Source organism: Natator depressus, chromosome 7, assembly GCF_965152275.1.
Source record: "Natator depressus isolate rNatDep1 chromosome 7, rNatDep2.hap1, whole genome shotgun sequence".
Classification (NCBI taxonomy): domain Eukaryota; kingdom Metazoa; phylum Chordata; order Testudines; family Cheloniidae; genus Natator; species Natator depressus.
Window position 1 is genome coordinate 28,520,994 of NC_134240.1, and position 14,533 is coordinate 28,535,526.

A 14,533-nucleotide genomic window follows, 5' to 3' on the forward strand; every position below is an offset into this window, starting at 1 on the left:
ACTGACCGCCATAGGTGAAGTTACCATTGAAGCAATGAGGATAGGGAAGCGGACCCTGAGTGGATGTTCATGTGTTGGGATGACTAAAAGGAGACTCCTAGGCCTCTTCAGCTCAGCAGAGACCTACAATGGTAGTTCGTGCAGGATTTGGGAAAGGTAACAGGTTTGGTGGCTGAGGTTCCTAGGGCAGAAATTGAGTTGTTTGGCTCAGAGAGCCATTCCATGTTTGCTGCCTGTTATTGGGTAAACTATGTCTTGGGTGGTGCAGTGAATTCAGCGCACCTGTTGCAGTTGGGAGGTTGCTCCTCCTTCCTGTACTTAACCCAATCAAAAGGGATTGCATTTCAAAAGCATTCTCTTTCCTTGGTAAGTGGATATATTTGGGGAGATGCTAGAGGACACTGACTCTCACCTTGACAATACTGAGCTTGTTGAAATACTTCATAGTCCTCAGCACCTGAAGGAACACAGCACAGGACTGTATACATTCGTCTTAGCTTTCCGGTGAGGCATAGGCACATTGACCTTTTGGCTGATGCAGAGTTTCATAGACGCTATTATGTTTTAGCTTTGTAGCCTGTAATGCAATCACTGTTTGGGATCTCACGGTCTTCTCAGGAGTCCCGGAACCATGACTCTGCCCATACTTCGTCTCTTTGCCCCTGTGTACTGTTGCAAGACTGATGGGAGAAAGAACGTTGGTCTTCCAGCCACACTTGGCTGCTTCCCAGATGGAAGTAATAGTAAATGTCTGTATCTCTGGTTTTAAACTCCTTCTGTTCCACATTGCTTTCATGGTTGCATGCATTTTGGGGAAGAGATGATCATAAACTCAAGGGTATCCTATACAATGAGCTATTAAGAGCTAGGATGCTGCTTTGCTTATTTCTTGTCATATGTCCTACTGCTTTGGCTTGGGTCTCACCTCTTACTCCCTTATTCCTTTCATTCCACCGCTTAATCTTTTTAGCCACTGACTTTTTCCTCCTCTCAACGATTGCAGGGAAGTCCGGTGTCTGGTCACAGTGTGATCTACTGGTCAAGAAAGATGATCTCCCTCTGGATTTTCCCCTGGATCTCGGTAGCTCTGCTGGAGGCACTGACTGCTGTCTTCTCCACAGGACCTGATGTTACTGTCACTTTGCATGTGGGAGGGCACTATCAGACAAACAAACAAAAACACTGAGATGAGGATGCCCCCCAAAACAAACAAAAACACTGAGATGAGGATGAAGGAAAAATAGACTGGGATAGACCGATGTTCCTGGGGACTGCATTGTTTTAGGAGACCCAGGTAAGGCATAGACATCAATAGGAGATGTGCACATGGATTTGTGGGCAAAATTTGGCCCCAGATATCTTTCAGAGAAGACAGATGAATATACAGGAAGGCTATATTATAAAATTAGTGGCTTGAACTGGCCCGGCCTTTCCCTTTATAATACAGTTGTAATGGTTCAGTTAACACAAAAAGTTAGAGAAATTGGCTTAATCATTAATTTAAAAGACATATATGTTTTGTTCATACTAGTCTGAAAAATAATCCAAGGTGGTTTCTTAAAGGTCATAAATCAAAGTACCAGCAATTTCTAGGTGAGGTGTTTTGCGAGTCAAAAGCCATGTTTTATGCTTTCTGAAACATCAGCACCGAGTGTTCGAAGTATAAGTACAGTAATTTGTCCTGGTAGCAAACATCTCAGCATTAGGGTCACATATCAACAGGAGTTATGCTTATGTATGTGGATCGACAGTAGCAAAAAGTTGTGCTCTGGTGTTTAATCAACAATAGAGGGTACATGGCTATCCAGGAATGATTCATTTCTTACCAAGAATAAAAAGAAAGCACTCGGAAATACTGTTTTGTTTCAGATTCTAGTTTGGATGTAGAGACACGAAAAAAAATTCTGCAAATGAAGTCAAGTACTAGGGCATTTTATTATACCCAATTCTCACATCACCGATTCCTGACAAGAGGACAGAGCCATGTGACAAGAAAAAACAAGATCTGAGATACCATACTGATGAGTATGAGAACCTAGATACAAAGAAAAGCTCAGACCTATTAAGTAATAGTCAAAGAGCTGCATGAAGTAGTGATTAAAGTTCACTATATGGTTTGTCTGAGGCTAATATTTCAGTAGTCTCAGGTTTAAGAAGAAAAGGCTTTTGGCCAATTAGCCACTAATATGTCCTAGCTCAGTGGCTCTCAACCAGGAATATGTGTACCCCTGGGGGTAGGCAAAGGTCTTCCAGCAGCTACATCAACTCATCTAGATATTTGTCTAGTTTTACAACAGGCTACATAAAAAGCACAGGCTTACAGTACAAACTAAAATTTCATACAATGAGTTTTTTATACTGCTCTACATACTATACCCTGAATTGTAAGTACAATATTTATATTCCAATTGTTTTTTTTATAATTATGTGTAAAAATGAGAAAGTAAGCAATTTTTCAGCAATAATGTGCTGACACACTTTTGTGTGTGATTTTTGTAAACTAGTAGTTTTTAAGTGAGGTGAAACTTGAGGGTACACAAGAGAAATCAGACTCCTGAAAGGGGTACAGTTGTCTGGAAAGGTTGAGAGCCACTGTCCTAGCTCGCCCAAGAAGTTTTGGGCTTGATGCAGAAATTACTGAGTGAAAAATCTATGTCTTTGGTTATGAAGATTATCAGACTAGATTATCATAATGGTCTATTCTAGCCCTAAAATCTGTGAATCTATGAGGACTGAAACACAATCTGACCTAGTGGGGATAAGTGATATTTTCAGATAATACAAATAGGCTGAGTTTTGATAATACAGCCTTATTCACATGCCATCCTGGAAACAGGTCCTGGGAGAACCCTTCTGTGGGTAAAGAACAGACGAACAATTGCAGCATTCCAGCTGGGGAACTCGGGGTGCTGTAAGTGTTCTCTCGATTCTCTTAAGCAACACTATTGCAGGTGGTTCCTGTTGTGCCTAATTAGGCACAGGACAAAACTAGAGAACTGACTCCAGCTGTGAGGGGCTTAGGACCTTCCCTAAGTTACAAATGCTCTTTTGGGGGTTACAGGAGGAAGTCTGGTGATAAAGAAGAGTTTTCAATTTAGGGAGACTTTGGTAACTCCAGGTGGGAGGACAGACAAGAGAGCTTGTTTGAACCTTTTGCAAATGACTTGGGAATTTTGTTGTTTGTGAACTTTTTAGTAGCCCTGGGAAGAGTTAGAGGAGAACCTATTTTTAAAGGAGATATGTCTGTAGTTTGGCTGTTTTTAGTAATGGATCCCATGAATGTATGCTGACCGTTCCTGCGTGCATGTGTGTGTGTGTGTGTATATGTATGTATTTATGCTCACAGTAAAGAAGCTCGCACAGAAAGGTTTGGGCCTCAGACTAGTTTGTGGGGCTAACTAGTACTTCATACAGACGCTGCCGTATCTTGATTTGTTTAGATTCACAATAACACAGGAAAAAAGACACCAAAGCACCTTTACAAAAACTTAAAATGCAAACAAATTACTTTGCACCCACACCAGCAATAACCAGGACAGCAAAAAATCAATCTTAACAATTCTTCCCTCTCCATGTAAAAGATAGACCCCATTGTATTTCTCCCTCCTGAAAAGCCTGAGTAAATAGGCCTTGTAGCATGCCTTGAAAGTCATCAAAATACGGTTATTTCAGTCCCAGGTGGGAATGAATTCCCAAGCTGAAGGCTCTTGTGGCAACTGTGCTGCCAGTAGCTCCCTTTCTTTTATACTGAGGATTCTAGCTCAAGCACTTGCACTGATCACAATTACAGTAGGTGACAGGCTCTCAAGAAGACAGGTTACAGGCTACTTAGGGATTTGTAGCCTTTGGGTAAAATGTTCCAAAATGCCCAAGTCCAATTTTCAAAAGACTTGGGGACTTAAGAACCTGCCATTTGTTGAACGTGAATGGGACTTAGACGCCTATATCCTTGTCATTTTTGAAAATGAGATTTAGGCTTCAAAATCACTCAAGTGCTTCTGAAAATTTTACCCTAAATCTATTTGTTACATATAAGACTTGTCAGTTCAGAAGTACAAGTTGGTGTCAAAGGGCTCACTATAACCAATGCTACTTGGAAATGTTCTTTTAAAAAAAATAGTGCTAAGTTTTAATTACACACTTGATCTTGCTAAGTAACATGCATCATTTAAAACAAATTAAGACTATCTTTAATACTGTGTGTGTATAATATATATAATTATGCAAAACCTTCAACAAATGGAGTCCAATCCACAGACAAAGGATATAGCAACATTACTGCATTAGCTCTTCTAAAGAGTTTACTTTTGGTAATCTGGTTATAACTAGTCCGTATATATTATACGTACATTACTTAAGAAAGGAAGAGGGTGCACTGATTTCTGTAGATATCGATGCCCATTAAAACACTTATAAGCCTGAGCTAAAATCAAAGAGATTGAGGGGTGAACAACAGTGGATGGTCCCAGAACTAGTGAAGTTCATCTATGCGAGATATTAGGAGGTCACTCTAGGGTGCATGACCCTCCACACTGACAGCAATCCCCCCCCCCCCCCCGAGAATTAAGTGTTGGGAGGGAAAAGGATGGGGACAAGACAAGTGGCTCTGCCATTGCACACATCCATCAGTTGTTCTCCCTCCTTCCCTCCCTCTGCCCCATGGGGTAGAGGGTCTAGGGAAGGGGTGGGCAAACTTTTTGGCCAGAGGGCCACATCGGGATGCGAAACTGTATGGAGGGCTGGGTAGGGAAGGCTGTGCTCCCCAAACAGTCTGGCCACTGCCCCCTATCCGTCCCCTCCCACTTCCCACCCCCTGACTGCCCCCCTCAGAACCTCTGACCCATCCAACCCCCCCTTCACTGCTTGCCCCCTGACAGGTCCCCCGGGACTCCCACCCCTGCCCCCGGACAGGCCCTCCGGGACTCCCATGCCCTATCCAACCCCCCCCCCCACCGTTCTCCAACCGCCCCCTGTCCCCCGGGATCCCCTACCCAACCCCCCCCCCCCACCGCTACCCCCTTACCATGCCGCTCAGAGTGGCAGGAGCTCGCAGCCCTGCTGCCAGCGGGGGAGGGCCAGGGGCTAGCCTCCCCTGCCAGGAGCTCAAGGGCCGGGTAGGACGGTCCCGCGGGCCATAGTTTGCCCACCTCTGCTCTAGGGCAATGCCACCCACTCCAGCCTAGAATATACTCACTGAAGAGTGGCTCTGTTGCCACTCTGTGGACTCTGGTAAGGGGGGCATTCCTTGCTGTGCAGATCCTCAGTTATGGGTGCTGGGCTCTGGGAAGAGGATTTGGGCTATAATGTAAACATAATTTTTTGAGTTATGTGTAAAAGTCACATATGTTTCAATTGCTTCTACAGAGATCGGATAACTAAACTGATGTAGTTAAGCACTGGAATAAATTGCCTAAGGAGGTGGTGGAATCTCCATTACTGGAGATTAAGAGCAGGTTAGACAAACACCCCTCAGGAATGATCTAGATAATACTTAGTCCTTGCCATGAGTGCAGGGGACTGGACTAGATGACCTCTCGAGGTCCCTTCCAGTCCTATGATTCTATGCTATTATGTTAAAAAAAAAATTAAAGCAAACTAATATGAAAAATCATATTAAGTTAATGTTCAAAGAATCCTGTCACAATTATAAGGTCCTGGATGTGAACTGCCTTAATATCATGGGGAATTAACACTGGTTCAATTTACAGTGTCTAGTATATATTTTAAATTCAAATTCTTTGAGGAGTGAGGTTAAAATGTCATTCTCCAGATATTGGGCCTGCTCTACTATATTACATGAACTTTACACCAGAATAGCTGTAGGAAAAACTGGTGTAATGAGTGGAGAATCAGGCCTTCTTTCTTTTTTTTAGTCACAGTATCTTAGTGTGTGTTTCTGTCTCTCCTTCACTGTTTTATTCCAGCTTTGTCTTTTCTTTGGGTTACTGGCTGTTTTGATAACTGTAGCTGACTGATGTGGCATAAACCTGCTTTTGCTTGAGTTGTTATGAGCCTATATAAAGCCACTTATGATACATCAGTTTTATTTCACTTTTCTTTGTGAATCCAAGTAAAACTACCAGGCTCAGTGTTGGCACAGTTATATTTCTCTTGTTGTCATGATCACTGATTTAATTTCTTTGTGACTGAGAAATAAAGCACTGTTTCTTTTCCCGCAGTTGAAAGAGCTCAATCCAAAATACATCAAACTAAATTGCATAAATGGTCAAAAGACATGTTACATTAATCTGTATTCATGTTCAAATGAGAAGTGTTTAAAAAAAATTGCTCTGCTCTAATCCTGAGAATTATAAATAAGGAAGCAGTGCACAAAGGAACTTTGTATATTCAGTAGAATGTCCTATGATGGCAAAAGCACATGCGAGTCACCCTGAGTATTACATCATCCAGAAAAGAATAAAACATGCATCTCTTATATGAAAGGCGCGTCAGGCAAAACTGTGTATTTGCAAATCTTAGCTTTTTGGTCTCTAATGTCTCATAAAATGTATAAGAGGTTATTTTTCCTCTCTTAGATTTATCTTTCCTGGACATTCAGTGGCAATCTTTACTTAACTGCAACGCGTAACACTGGGGAGAACTAAATCATGTGGAAAATTCTCTTCTGCTGAAAGATTTTTAATGAATTATGACAGACAATTTTTATGGGGAGTGGGAGAAGAATGAATGAATAATTGTGTGAATTTTGGGAACTGCTTACATTGCATTTATTGACCCTTCTCTCCTACTCTTGTGTATGTGTGATAGTCATCTGGGGGGCTTGGGAATTATAGGAAAAGTCTCATGATAAATGACACGTTCGCTTTGTGCAGAGCAGTGCTCCAAAGCTCATAAGGTATGCAGTACTTTTGTACCATGTACAAACTGTAATGTATATTTGAAAATAAACTTTAATTAAAACTGTTGCCCTCATTTGCTATGCAAACTGCATTTTCAGTGTGGGAACTCATCCTGTGAGACTGCAGGTCAGTTTCTGTTATAGTCAATACTACAACTTTGGGCCTGTAGCCATGGTGAGAGCAAGCCACACCGTGCTGGAGAAGTGGAAAAAAATGATGACTCTCTGGACTTACTTCCTTTGTGAAAGACTGCAGGAGACTGGCTGATGGGTAGGAGATGCAGCCATAGCTGAGAAGGAAGCACTCTCGCTAAAGTAAATTAATAGACAATTCTGCAATCTGTGTATTGATAAAAGGTTGGGTTTTGCTTTCTTAATCATGCCTTAGAAAGCTTCATCGTGGGTTTTGTCCAACATACTTTTAAAAATATTTGCAATTCTTTAAGTTCCCTAACAGAGTAAAAAAACCCCACACTTTATTTCCTTTTCTTCTCCTTACTGTTTATCTAGTGCAAATACTTCCTAAACCTACTTCAGTTATCTTGATTTGAAAATAGCCTATTTCTAGAGAGACACTTATTGGCATTTGATTACAGTACTGGTTGGCCAGTAATAATGGCTACACCTGAATAGTTGTTTAGGCCTGGCCTTCACATAAGATGACCCGGCTATGTTGCTCAGGGGTGTTTAAAAATCCACACCTCTGAATGATGTAGTTAAGCTGACCTAAGTCCCCATGTAGACAGTGTTAGGTGGATGGAAGAATTCCTGTTGACCTAGCTGCTGCCTCTTGGAGGTGAATTATCTACGCTGATGGGAGAGGTTCTCCTGTTGGCATAGGCAGTGTCTATACTTCAAATGCTACAGCGGTGTCACTGCAGTATGTCAAGTATAGACAAACTCTTAGATTGTAAACTGTCTCCATAGAGTTGCTCTTTGATTAGACCAAATAAGGAAGTGTTACTTACTCCTTCTCATAACACAAGAACTAGGGGTCACCAAATGAAATTAATAGGCACGTTTAAAACAAACAAAAGGTAGTTTTTTTTTTCCACACAATGCACAGTCAACCTGTGGAACTCTTTGCCAGAGGATGTCGTGAAGGCCAAAACACTAACAGGGTTCAAGAAAGAACTAGATAAATTCATGGAGGATAGGTCCATCAATGGCTTTTAGCCAGGATGGGCAGGGATGGTGTCCCTAGCCTCTGTTTGCCAGAAGCTGGGAATGAGTGACAGGGAATGGATCACTTGATGATTACCTGTTCTGTTCATTCCCTCTGGAGCACCTGGCATTGTCCACTGTCAGAAGACAGGATACTGGGCTAGATGGACCTTAGGTCTGACCAAGTATGGCTGTTCTTATGTTCAGATTGGAGAGAGACCCACTATGCGAGTTGCAACTAACCAGGGCCCTAAGGCTGAGAGATCCCAGAATGAAAATCTGAGTATTTCCGGAGGTGGCTGCCTGGCAATGTAACTCCTTGCTTGACACATGAAATTGGAATTAGCACAAAGGAATCCTTGCCTGTGTGCACTTTTTGCATTAATGGTAACACCACGTTGCACAGCCTTATTTCTCCAAACCAATGGAAGATACAATGTTGGAAAGGAGCAAAACTGAGAAGAAATAGTTATCCTTTTAAAGGAATGTTGGCTTTTATGGCAGCCAAGTATTAGTATGATGGGCTCCTTATAAATGCATTTTTGTTGAGATACCAAGTACTTTAAAGTAGCATTGACCCCACTTAAGACTACAAGGAAGCTGAGTACTTTCCTCAAAAAAACCGGTTGTATCTATTTTCACTTATTTCTTTGTTTCTGCTTCTGAACAGCCATTTTATGTGGTAGCCACTTAATGATAACTGTTAAGGAGTGCTATAAAACAGAAATAAGCTTAAAACCTAATTTGCCTCGTTGTCTTATATGGCAGCATTGCAGGATGCTATATCTGTCTTCTAAAGAATTAAATGCCTTATTCTCTTGCATAGTTATTTATATGTTAAATGCATGTTAGGAAAACACATGTGCAGGACAATACTTGAAGGTGCGATTTTCAAAGGAGCTTAAGAGAAGAAGGTCCCTGAGTCTCATTGAATTTCAATGGGAACTGAACCCTTAACTCCCATAGGCGCTCTTGAAAATTCTCAGCTTTGATGCATAATACATCATTTTTTTATACATAGTAATAAAGCAAAGAGGTTTTTTGCACCCTGTAATGGGAGTCTGACCCTGAGAGTGTGTTTGTGTGTAAAAAGGATCAATAGACCTAGTGAGTAAAAATGGCAAAATCAGGCCCCAAATGGTTAGTGCTCTTCACTGGTGTATGATGAAAGTTGAGTTTGATCGTTGGGACTGTGCCCAAGCCAGAAGTGGCACCGATGTGTGTCACAGGGTGACTGGCCCTTTAAGAGGTAATGGGTCCAATTCCACCTGTGCCTTGCTCAGATCTCCTCCCCAGATGGGGAAGTTATTGCAGTCACATGATAGGTAGCTCATGTAGCTAAATGAGTCCCAGGACTAGTGATAAAAGAGAAGCCTCCAGGGAACCAAAGGTGGAGAGAGCGAGCAGATGGCTTGAAAGAAGCCTGGTTAGTGCTTGCCTAGGGAGAGGAGGAGTATGACTGTTTGCCAGCCTGCCTACTGATCTCTTAATGCCCTCAGGGGGGAAAGAGTTGAAAGGGACCAGCTTGGAGAATTGGAGTGAGGCTGCAGCTGGCCTTAATTAGCAGTACAGACCCCAGAAAGAGGCCTGTGGGACTCCTGATTTAAGAAGGGAAAGCCTAAGTGAGTTAGCAGTGCAGACCCAAGGAAAGAGGGTTGCAGGGCTGAATTCTGGGGAACAAGAGCTGGACTTAAGGGGTGAAGAAGTTTGATTTGCTGTATGATATTTAATAAATGAGGAGACCCCACAAAGGGGGTGATGGGGAAATCGTAAAGTATTCTTATCCGGGAGTGAGGTCTTACAAGACTCAGAAGAAGTAGCTGATAGCAGCATGGCCACATTTGGATACAAGGGGACTCCCTTAGCTGGCTTCCTGTTACAAAGAGGCCTTTTCGGCCTTCTTTGCCCAAGGAGGCTGTTATGAAGTAGAATTTAAGGGAGACACAATATATGGAAAAGTCAAAATAACAGATTAAATTATTGCAAAATCCCACTTCCTATCTAAGGGAATATTATATACTAAAGCATTGTACTCTAAAGCAAACATACACTCAGGTTTCAGAGTAGCAGCCGTGTTAGTCTGTATTCACAAAAAGAAAAGGAGTACTTGTGGCACCTTAGAGACTAACAAATTTATTTGAGCATAAGCTTTTGTGTCTAAGGTGCCACAAGTACTCCTTTTCTTTTTGCAAACATACACTGTTCCTTTCTACAAAAAAAGTTAGTTGCCACATGGTACAGTTAAAATACAAATTTACAAGGTCTACGTATACTTTACACAAACACATCTCATCACACCAAACATCAGTCTTTCTAATCCCATTAATTAAAACATCCATCTACTCTACCAACACATGACACCTATCCAACAGCATGTTTTTGTTACAGAACAAACCAAGGGACTGAAGTGGAGGTAGACTGTATAATCAGGTGGGGAACAAGGAGTAATGACCTTGCATGGATCAAAATTGTAAGTCCATGATTTTTGTCCTTGAGAACTTGCCATGTAACCAAGCTGCCTTTTAGTTTTTGTCAGCCCTGTAGATGTCTGTCTTACATGTCTAGGTTTTGAGATGCCCAGAATAGTGCACTAAACAACTTTGGTACGCACAGTGGCGCTTTTGGAAATTGTCTTTTAAAATTTTGTGTGTAAATATCATGCCTCCTTTAAAGTAGGCCCTGGAATCTACTGGTTCCTGGCCTCCATGGGGTATCTTGTACTAAACTCCAGGGGGGTTTTCTACCCTAAGTTAGGTGCCTGCTGTCTCTTACTCCAGTGTGTATGTTCTGATCTGCTTGCACAACAACTGAGCTGGGCAGCTTAAGCTGGCTGGAGCATGTGCATGGCCTTGGAGGCTGCAGTGTCTGCTGCACTAGGGCACATCAGATTTTAAGATGCAGTAGGAAGGGCTCTTTTGGGGGAAGTTGGGCCGAAGGGGTGGCTGTGCCTGTGTCAGATGCCAGCCTGGACAGCTCTGCTGCACTGGGCTGTGTGAGGGACAGGATTTTTTCAGTGTACCCCCTCCACCTTCTCTGTCCAGAGGGTGGAGGGGCAGTGGGTTGGTCCTACACGGAACAGGATGTGGCAGGATCCAGTTTTTACCCCTTGCCCTTGCTCCACTGAAGGGGGAGGGCAGAGTTGCTATTGACTTGAGCGGGATGGGGGAGTCTGGGGTATCAGAGAGTGGAAGACCCCCCCCCCCCGAAGTCACTGGTGCAGCCCCTCCCCCTCCAGCGGGGAAGCTGCACCTGGCCCTAGGGACTGCAGGGTCCGCCACTCCCTGCCTCCCTCCCTCCGTGGCTGCGGGAGGCTCCCTTGTCCCGCTCGCAGCCTTGGCGGGCGCGATGTGGCGGCCGGGTGGGAGGGGGAGGAAACCCACCCCCCTCGCCAAGCAGCCTCCTTTGTGAGGGCTCGGCCCTGACGCGCCGCCCTGCCCGAGCTGCCGCCGCGCCGGGGAGCGTCGGAGGGCTGCAGGCAGCGCTGGAGCTGATGGAGCTGCCGGAGGGTGAGTCGGAGCCGGCCCCGGCCCCGCGCCGGCGGGCGGGAAGTTGTCCCGGGAGAAGTTTCCCTGCAGGCTCCGCTCCGGCCGGCGGGAAGCGGGGCGCCTGCAGGGGAGCCCGAGGGCGCCTGTGCTGGCGGCGCCGGGAGAGGGAGGCTACGGGTTTGGGCGCCCGGGAGCGGACTTGGCCGTGGCCTTGGCACTCGCCGCCTGCGGGGGGGGCGGCCTGGACGGGGGCCGGTTCGGGTTCCAGGAGCGCCCAGCTGCGAACCCGGGACCGAGCTCAACAGAAACCGTAGCTGCTCCTCGGCGAAGAACCTCACCGAGCCCGGCAGTCGCTGGGACGGACGCCCAGAGGCTTGCTCCGGCCTGGGAGAGAGGGAGGGTCCTTATTAAAATAAAACCACGAGCAGGGGCGCTGGAACCATGTGTACACTGGGGGCGCTGAGAGCCATTGCACCCAACTGTAAACCCGGGATATGATGGAAACCGCTTCCAGCCGGGGTGCAGCAGCAGCCCCCCCCCCGCCCCGCACCCCGAGTCCCAGCACCTCTCACCCTGACTCGGGATGTTTGCAAAGCGGCGATGGGCTCTTCCCAAACGTTTGGCACCGAAGCCCCACGTCGAGTCTCCCTTGAGCGGGCTGGGGTTTAGGGGGGACTGGGATTGCTTGGATTGACATGTACATTAGCAACAAGTGAGTTTGGAAGTTGAGGTAAGATTTATTTAGCTCAGTATTCTTCCTGATCTCCAGTCGTCTCGCTCCCTTTGAGCCCATTCATTACTTTTCCTTGGACTGAAAGGAGATTGGGGGCAGGGACCGACCCCTTTTGCATGCCTGGAAACAAGCAACTAGCTCACCTTGGACGCTACCGTAAACAACATCATAATACTAATAATTAATATTTCCTCCTGCTTCACTGCTGTTGACTTATTAACTAGGGCTCTTCTACAACAGGCAACCCCTGATCTTTGCTGATCCCTGCCAGCTCCATTGCATGGTCTCTGCACGTTTGGCAGACCGGCCCAGCTGCTGTATTCAATTATTGTGCAGACAGACAGGCCGCTCTGAATGCATTTTGCACCTTTTGCTCCAGAGAATCCTGGGAGTGCTTGAGGCATGAGGACAACAGCCAGCTCAGAAGAGACTGCCGGCCCTGCTGAGTGAGACCTTAGCATGATTTTGTGGGATGTCAGCAGAGTTAAGAGTTGTGTTTGAGCAGACAAAGGACTTATCAGACTCTTTATCAACGGTTCATGTTCACCACTTGAATTAAAGTCTGGGCTGATAATTTTTTTCTTTGTGAACTGATTTGGCAGTTTGTAGCATAAATCCATTTATACAAAAGCAAGAGTAGCCCTCTTGAAAAAGACCCAAACCATTGACTCAAAAGTACATGTCTATGCTGTGATCTTGCACTGTTGTTAGGGTAAGATGACAAGAGTATGAGTTGCAGATGGTTGAACAGTAAAGGCTGATGCTCCTTGACTCACCTTGTGTAGCAGCTATCAGAATCTAGCACCTAAAGTCTGATAGTATTGACTGAGAGATTAGTCTTGTCTGTAAATACAGTACTGAGCTGTGTAATATATTTTTAGATCCTTCAAAAACCACATAAAACCTATCTAGTTAAACACTTATTTTGGAATGGCTATTTATTTCCTCAGCACTATTATGACTGACCAAGAAAATCCATATTTAGGCACTTTTGAAAACCCCGAGTCTTTTTTTTCTATTTTTTAATACCTATTGGAGCTGTTACTACTTAACATAAACCACTTTCAGTCTGCAAATTGAAAACCTCTGGGCCATTATGGTCTATTGCAGCTAGCTGACTGCCTCTTGAAAGCCATACATTCTCATAGCAAAGAAAAGAAAAAAAAACACAAGCCAAAAAAAACCCTTATGAGATTCATGTTTAGAAAATTGGCTGCATACGTTGTAGCTGCTTTTTAAACCTCAATACTTAAGTCACATTTTCCATTTGAAATACTAAGAGTAGTTAAACTATATTAAAGAGATACACTCCATTTAAAAGCCCCCCCCCAACTTTGAAGTTTTGTGAAAGCAAACTTGTATAGAATCTAACACAATAGAAATGTTTCTACAGTTAAAAGTTCCAGTGAAAGCGTTTACTTTGTCAAACATTCCCAGTAGCATCTGAAACCCAAACACTACAGTACTAAAGCATTTGAAAGTTGACTATAAACAAAAGTGATAGTGACTTTATTGACTTTCAGTGTCCAAATGGAGGAATGCAAAATGTAAATGGAGCATAGTGTCAACATATTAGAAATGTAAAATATTGTATTAACATAAAATATCTGTTCTAAAATAAACACAAAACATTCTTTCACCTGGGTAATCTTGAGCGTTGTAACAGAGATGATGTTTTCAGAACATATCTCAAACTAGCACAGTTGCATTTATAAACTGCCATTCAAAATAAGGTGGGCCAAATTCATTCTTGGTGTAACTCTATTGTCAACAAAAAGAAAAGGAGGACTTGTGGCACCTTAGAGACTAACAAATTTATTTCAATTTATTCAATTTCAAATAAATTTGTTAGTCTCTAAGGTGCCACAAGTCCTCCTTTTCTTTTTGCGGATACAGACTAACATGCCTGCTACTCTGAAATCTATTGTCAACAAGTTTTTTTATCTTTATTACTCATAATCCTTAGATTAATATAGGTGGGGAAAAGGCATGTTACAAATCTAACTGAATTCAATGAAGTTCCACTAGGGATGATGTCATCTATTTTGAGTATTCATTTTATAAATACAAATTCATGAGGCCCATTCTTCCTGGCAGTAGGTGCAGATTTAGTCAGCACAGGAGCATTAGCAAGGTGATCAGGCCTGCTGGACTCCTCATCTCCTCTAAACACTGGAGTCCTGATTCACTAAGGTATTTATTCATGTGCTTAAAGTTAGTCAGATGCTTAAACAGTTCTGTCACCTCTCACATTATATTATGAGCTATTTGGTGTTTTTCTTAAAGCCCCAA

The 14,533-nt window shown here is 43.6% G+C and overlaps 1 protein-coding gene across 1 annotated transcript in view; it reads left to right on the plus strand.

The window, feature by feature from the left end:
* The first annotated feature begins 11,400 nt into the window (after positions 1 to 11,400).
* FGD3 (FYVE, RhoGEF and PH domain containing 3) overlaps positions 11,401 to 14,533 on the plus strand; it is a 196,397-nt gene continuing 193,264 nt past the window's right edge. Inside the window, exon 1 of the mRNA XM_074957794.1 lies at positions 11,401 to 11,529. Coding sequence (XP_074813895.1) covers positions 11,514 to 11,529 — 16 coding nt within the window. The 5' untranslated portion in view covers positions 11,401 to 11,513. The remainder of the gene's footprint in view (positions 11,530 to 14,533) is intronic.